This window comes from Fonticula alba, assembly GCF_000388065.1.
Source record: "Fonticula alba strain ATCC 38817 unplaced genomic scaffold supercont2.1, whole genome shotgun sequence".
Taxonomy (NCBI): domain Eukaryota; order Rotosphaerida; family Fonticulaceae; genus Fonticula; species Fonticula alba.
In genome coordinates, this window is record NW_009242971.1 from 3,056,479 (window position 1) to 3,063,163 (window position 6,685).

Below are 6,685 nucleotides of genomic sequence, written 5' to 3' on the forward strand. Positions count from 1 at the left end.
GGGGGGGGGGATGCGCACATTTGGCCGGTAGGAACTTCCGATTGACGTCGTACTTCCGACGCAGGATGAACAGCCCAGTCATGCGGGACAGCTGGGGACAGGGCGAGAGACACAGAGACGCAGAGGGGGAGAGAGGCAGAGGGGGAGAAGCACATCAATAACGGCCAGCGGCCAACCGGCGGGCAGGAGTGGCGAGCTGCGAGTGCCGAGGGACCCACCTCGTCGGCGCGTAGCTGGGCCAGACGCAGCTGCTCCGGCGAGGAGCCAGGCTGGCGTGAGGCCACCACCGGGTCCTCAAACACCCGCTTGAAGAGGGCATAGTCGCCGAGGATGGTCGGATTGACGACGTCAACCAGGGCATGGAACTCGGCCAGGTTGTTTTGGACCGGCGTGCCGGAAAGAATAATACGCCGCGTGGTGGGGATCAGCCGAATGGCCTTGCTGATGTCGACGTTGGAATTTTTCAGCCGGTGGCCCTCATCCAAGACAACCAGGTCCACCTTGGAGTCGACAATGTCCTTGGCAACTTGGCGGAACTGCAAAAGGCGAGCCGAAGCACCGGCACATGAGGTGAGCGAGTGGCGGAAAAATGGCAAAAGCGAAGAACCCAAGAGGCCCGATGGGCCGAGCAACTCACCTTCTCATATCCCACGATCAGCACCGAGTACACCGTTGTCCGGTTGAACTCCTCCAGCGAGGTGGTCTGCGAACCGGCCCCCAGGACATAGGTGCGCACCCGCTGGTCACCCAGCCACTTGCGGAACTCGCGCTCCCAGTTCCGCACCAGAGTTGCTGGGCAAATGACCAGCGCCCGGCGGATGACCGGTTGCCGTGAATAGGGGCCCTGCTCTGGGGGGAGGGGAAGGGGGAGGGAATGGCGTGTGAGCGGGAGAAGGGGGGAGGGGGCAGCAAGCAGAGGCAGAGGACGGGGGCAGAGGTGGATGCAGAGCAGTGGGATCGAAGGAAAAAAGAACATACTCAACAGAGTCCAAATGAGGGCAATCGTCTGAATCGTCTTGCCGAGGCCCCTGCACAGGAGCACCGACGAGGAGAGAGAGAGAGAGAGAGAGAGAGAGTATGTCAATCGCAAAGAGGAGGCCAAAGGGGGCGAGAACCGAGGGGGAGCCGAGAGAGGCAGAGGCGGTCAAAAGCCGCGATGGAAGGGGAGAAGGAGACACAAAGGGGCAAAGAGCAGGTCCGGGGGAAAAAGGGCAGCCAAGCGGTTGACGCACATTTCGTCGGCCAAGATGGCTCCATTGCCAGTAAAGTTGCGGAAGCCCATGACACATTCATACAGGAAGACCACGCCCTCGCGCTGGTGAGGGCGCAGCTGGCCTCCAATGTGCGGGTCCACCACCACGTCATTGACCGGAACACTGGATTGACAAGGGGCGACGGCGCGGAGAGGGGGAAGGGGTTGGCAAGGCCCAGGCAGGAGCGGAAAGAAGGTGAGAGAGAGAGGGGGGGGGGGAGCGATCAGAGAAGTAGCCGGAAGGAGGCGCGCACCCGCGGGAATGTTGGGCCACATGGGCCTCTGGCGGCCGGGGAAGAACCAATGCCCCAGGTGCATCCGGGCTATGCCGGGGCTGAGAGGCTACAAGAGCATCGTCATTCGGACTGCCTTCGGCAGCAACCTGCCGGAAGGAAGGAAGCTTGGGCGCTGCACGGGCGGTCGGCCGTGCCGGTGCCGCTGCTTCCGAGGTCACGCCAAGGAAACACTTGCCGCTTTCAAAGAGAGATGCCTCCACTGGGGCCATGATTTCGATTTCTCTCCGCGAAAGAACAAGGCTTTCCCCCTCACGAAGGGACGCCAGTTGGCTAAGAGGATACTGGTTGGCACGTCCGAGACTGTTTGTGTGTGTGTGAGAGAGAGTGGGTGGGTGCGGGTGTGCGGCGGTGGATCAAGTCGAGAGGGCAGGGTGATGAGAAGAAAGCAGGATGGAGAAGCGGGATGGAGAGAAGAGGGAGCGAGGGGGGGGGGGGGGGGACGAACGATGCTCCTTGCGAGTCCAGAAGGTGAACGCCAGCGTCAGACACCTCAATGAATCCATCGCCGTCCCACTTTTTATGCTGAAGAGTAGGGTGCAGAAACATGAATCGGCGGGGAAATGGATATGTCCAGGGACATGAATTGCATCGTGAGATATGGGGAGAAGAGGAGGGGGATGGAGGAAACACAGGGAACAGAGGGAAAAAAGTCAGACAATTTAGGAAAGAGCGAGAAAGAGAGAGAGAGAGAGAGAGAGAGAGAGGGGGGGGGGGGAGGGGGGGAAACCCACCTTGCTGTTGGTCATGCGACGGAAAACCACCGAGAAGTAGCGTTTGTTGAATTGGCCCGACGCGGAGAGGGGGGCCGCCGCTTCGAAGCCGAGCGCACGGGCGGCCATCGAAGCTGCCTGGCTCTTGGCTTGCTCGCGTGCGCTTGCCGCCGCTGCGGCCGCTTGTGCCTTCGGGTCCACGGGGACAGCTCGCGGGGTGGGGAGCGCCGTCCGGGAGAGACTCGGCGCGCCAGTCGAGAGCCCCACCGGTCGACGACTGCCCAGAGCACGCAGCCCAAGTGACCGGGTCCGGGAAACAGCGGGCGTCCCGGTACTCGGCTGGGCCGAAGGCTCAGCAGCGGTCGGGGAGGCATCCACCGAGACTGCTGCCGAGACCGGGGCCACTGCTTTCGCTGGTGGCATCGGGCTGGACAGCCTCGACGGGGTGGTCAGCTTCAGAGGGGCTGTCAGCTTTGCCGGGGCAGCCCCTGAGGAGTCAACAAGAGCCCGACGAACGGAGGGGGCCTGAGATCGGCGCATCTTGTAATGTGAAAAAGAGGCAGGGGAACTGCGCAAGCGAAGACCGGTCGGAGGGGGGGGGAAGGGAGAGGGAAAGAGAGAGAGAGGGGGGGGAGGGGGGAGAGAGAAAGGGAGAAAGAGAAAGACAGGTCTTGGCTCAGGCGTCGGGAAACATTGGCCAGAGGGCTTGAGTCTTTTTATGCCATCCTCGGGTACAGTTATTGGCACCGACTCAGGCTCCCAGCCAGACCCCCGCCCATGCGTCTCGCCCACTCATGCGGTGCCCCCGTCGAGCAGGGCACACGAGCTCTCGGTGGAGATCCCGATCTACGACCACAAGACATGGCCAGTTGCGCCACCCGATCAGGCGATTGTGGGGTTCGACCACTCTGCGGGAGGGAGGTGCCCACGATTGGGGCGGGGAGCAAAAGCACCCACACGGTCCGGCATTCGGAGGAACATCGGGGAAGGTGGGTATATTTACACAAGGACAGGATTTATTCACTCCCCTCTCGCGGGGGGGGGGGGGGGGGGGGGGGGGGGGGGGGGGGGGGGGGGGGGGGGGGGGGGGGGAGGAAGTTGACGGGGAGAGGGATGGAGGCAAGAACAGGAGAAGGCAGGAGAGACTCCCCGCCTGAGCAAATCAATCGATGAAATCCCCACCCCGGCGGAAGGTCTCCAGCTCGAAGGACTGCTCGCCATCGACCGGGGGCAGGCCACCAGCAGCCAGGCCGCCCTCGGGCCCGGTCCGCCCGGTCCCCGGGGAGATGACATCCGGCACCTCGCCACGGGCCAGGCGCTCCTCCAACGACAGGGCCTTGATGGACTCGCGGTGGTTGGCCTGGCGCACGTGGAAGAGGACCACACGGCGGAGAATCTGTAGCAGGATCAGCAACAGAGACAGGGTGGCCGCCAGGACCGAGGTCAAGTTGGGCAGGGCACTGCCACTGTTCGAGCCGCCGGTCTGCCGGGACCCGATGCGGAAAAGCTCGATCGCCAGCTGGGGAATGTCCTCGAAGACCATGTTCAGCAGGCCGAGGAAGCGCACACGATCCTCGCCCCGCGGTCCGAGAGGAGCATTCAAGCTCGGCAGGGCAAACACACGCGAGCGCGAAAGCAACAGCGACTCGACGTGCACCGCGCCCAGGACACCGAGCGCGACCGCGGTCCGGGGGAAGCGCCGCGTCCAGCTATCCGTCACCGGGGCAATGGTGACGCTGGTCACTTGCTTGTTGCGGCCGAGGGTCCCTCGGCCGAGAGACCCGCGCCCGCCCTCCGGCCGACGGAGGATGGTGAACACATGCCACGTGAGCAGGGAATTGACCACCAGCGACAGGAGGACAATGGCCACGGAAACGATGGTCATGACGGTCAGACGGCCAGCCGCTGAGGCCAAGTCCAGTGTCACCTTTTCGGCGGCCGAGATGGAATCCACCACCAGGTCCGCCACCATGAGGCAGGCGGTCACCAGCTCCGTGTTGAAGGCAAGCGGATCCCAGTGCCGAGCCACCAGGTACAACACCAGGCCCAGGATCGCGAAGAAGACCAGCATGCCCAGGGCCACCCAACTGAAGAGGCTGCCCGCCTGCTGGACCCCCTCGGAAGCGGTGGGGCTACAGCGCCCGGTGGACGGGTTGTATGCGTCCCCTGGCCGAGCACATGTCAGGCACTGGTCGGGCCCGGGGCCGACGCAGCTGAAGCACGTTTCGTGGCATCGCCCGCAGGAGTGGCCCCCGGACCCGATTGGGTATGCCCCGGAGGTGGGACACCCGCGGGTGGAGATGCTCTGCTCGGCGCCGGCATTCTCCCACAGGATGTACCCAATGGGGATGCGTGCGTCGGAGTTGGGAGGCGTCAGACTCGAGCCCGACGCCGAGTCAGACGGACTGCTGTCGCTGGCCGCGGTGGCCTGGAGAGAGCCGCCGAGTGCCAGCAGCAGGTGCTGCTGCTGCTGCTGGTGGTGCTGTTGCTGGTGCTGCTGCTGCTGCTGTTGCTGCACCTGGTGCTGCGGGTTCCAGGGGAGGGCGTTCCCCTGGGCAAGGTTCACGGATGCGATGCTGCCGCTGCTGCTGGCACTGCCGCCGCTGCTGGTACCACCTCGGCTGGAGGAGGATGCCGAGGAGCTTGAAGAGACTGAAGAGCTGCCGCCGCTGGTGCTGCTCCCCTCCGGCGAAAAGACCGAGGTGACCCGTCCACCCGTGGCAGCCAGCAGCGGATGGCCCGGTGGCACAAAGACCCCGGAGAAAACACGGACTTCAAATTGGGACTTCAGCCTCAGGCCCTCCAGTCGGTGGTGGGTCTCGGTCAGGTAGAAGGGCAGCGTGGCCCAGCCGGCATGGCCGCCATCACCGGCACCAGGGCCCCCGGAGCCACTGTCGCTAGGGGGGACAGGAGTCGGCGCCGCAGGACCCACCTCGCGGTACAGGAGCTCGTACACCAGCGACCCGGCCGGCACATTGCCCGACACGGCTGGTGCCTTCCATGACAGGTTTACACTGGTGCTTTCGATGGTGGAAAGACCGCCATCGGGCCCGGGGACCCAGGCGTCCGGTCCGGAGGGCGGCGTGGCCGAGATGAACCCACATGGGGGGAGAGATGTCCGGGCGATCAGCTGTGCCGCCAGGGTGGGATACCGATCCCCATGCTGGGGATTGTTTGTTGGCGAGGTCGGCCCGCACCACAGCTGCAGCATGAAGGCATGGAAGTGCTCCAGGCCGCGCAAGGTGATGACAGACCCACGTGTGAGCCCCTCTATGAGAGAGAGAGAGAGAGAGGGGGGGCAAAGGGAGGGGAGCGAGGGGCAAGAGGGCGGCAGGGGGAGGTGGGGGGCGGAAACGCAGTCAGTGATCCGCGTGGAGGAAGGCCGAAGGGAGGTGGAGAGAGGCAATGAGGCGCACCATTGCCGGGCACCGGATCCATGCCAAAGCCGCCGCGGCTGAAGCGAAGCTTGAACTGGGAGCAATGCGAAGGGAAGGCCGAAGCGAGGCCGGGGGTGGCCACCAAGGCCTGGCCATCGGCCTCGGGCATCGAAGAAACCCCGACACCGGACGTGCTGTGGCTGGAGCTGGATGCAGGGCTGTAACTCCACTCGACGGTCAGACGCGAGGAGTCCGCGTTCCGGACAAGGAAATGGAATCCCTCATGGCCGAGATCGGTGTCTTTGGAGCAAAAGCAGAAGGGCCCGATTGTTGCAGGGGGCCGTCCCCTGATAGGTGAGTAAAGCATCACCAGGGGGAGGGGGGGGGGAGAGGGAGAGACAGAGAGAGGAGGGCGGAGGGCGGGGGAGCCGGAGGAGCCGGAGGAGTCGGCCACGGGAGGGCACAAAGGAAGCAGGAGCCCGGGAGGCGGACGCACCGAAAAGGCAGGAGTCGAAGTTCGCCTGCCAGACACTCAGACTGCTGGAACACTGGTAAAAGGGGGCATGCGAGGGGGATTGCGTGAAGCCAGCCGGGCAGACCGCGGGCAGAGTGGTCGCCGGATGCGCCCGAGGGAGGGCCGGTGGTGGGAGGTTCCCATCGGACGGGGGCTCCGAGCTGCCCGCGGCCGGGGGGGCTGCTTGCTCGCCAGCCAGGTGCAGGCCCTGCGGCATGGCCGGGCAGTCCTTCTTGCACCGCATGCCGGCCTCGGGCGCGTCAACCACCGCCGAGAGGCCATCCAGTCGGCATCGGCGCGCGGGGACCACCAGGACCGGTCGGCCCTCGGTGACTGGCGCACCGGCCACCTCCGGCGGCAGGCTGTAGCCATCCATGCACCGGCCGGTGACAACCCAGGAGTCTGGGTCGGCACCAGGGCTGAGTGACATGGCCGGCGCAGCAGCCGGCCACATGGCGCCGTACTCCTGACTCTGTGGGGACTCGCAGAGAATGGCTATGTCGGGAGGGAGGGAGGGAGGGCACGGGGGGGGGGGG

The 6,685-nt window shown here is 65.1% G+C and overlaps 2 protein-coding genes across 2 annotated transcripts in view; both read right to left on the minus strand.

The window, feature by feature from the left end:
• The window catches only part of H696_00650 (hypothetical protein), a 5,267-nt gene extending 2,382 nt beyond the window's left edge, over positions 1 to 2,885 (minus strand). Inside the window, exons 1-8 of the mRNA XM_009494531.1 lie at positions 2,280 to 2,885; positions 1,994 to 2,070; positions 1,507 to 1,848; positions 1,233 to 1,376; positions 979 to 1,028; positions 638 to 849; positions 219 to 536; positions 19 to 91 (exon numbers count right to left, since the gene is read on the minus strand). Coding sequence (XP_009492806.1) covers positions 19 to 91; positions 219 to 536; positions 638 to 849; positions 979 to 1,028; positions 1,233 to 1,376; positions 1,507 to 1,848; positions 1,994 to 2,070; positions 2,280 to 2,798 — 1,735 coding nt within the window. The 5' untranslated portion in view covers positions 2,799 to 2,885. The remainder of the gene's footprint in view (positions 1 to 18; positions 92 to 218; positions 537 to 637; positions 850 to 978; positions 1,029 to 1,232; positions 1,377 to 1,506; positions 1,849 to 1,993; positions 2,071 to 2,279) is intronic.
• Positions 2,886 to 3,420: 535 nt separating this feature from the next.
• The window catches only part of H696_00651 (hypothetical protein), a gene marked incomplete at both ends in the record, with an annotated part of 7,134 nt that continues 3,869 nt past the window's right edge, over positions 3,421 to 6,685 (minus strand). The window contains 3 exons of the mRNA XM_009494532.1: positions 3,421 to 5,528; positions 5,675 to 5,935; positions 6,132 to 6,644. Of these exons, the coding sequence (XP_009492807.1) occupies positions 3,421 to 5,528; positions 5,675 to 5,935; positions 6,132 to 6,644 (2,882 nt within the window). The remainder of the gene's footprint in view (positions 5,529 to 5,674; positions 5,936 to 6,131; positions 6,645 to 6,685) is intronic.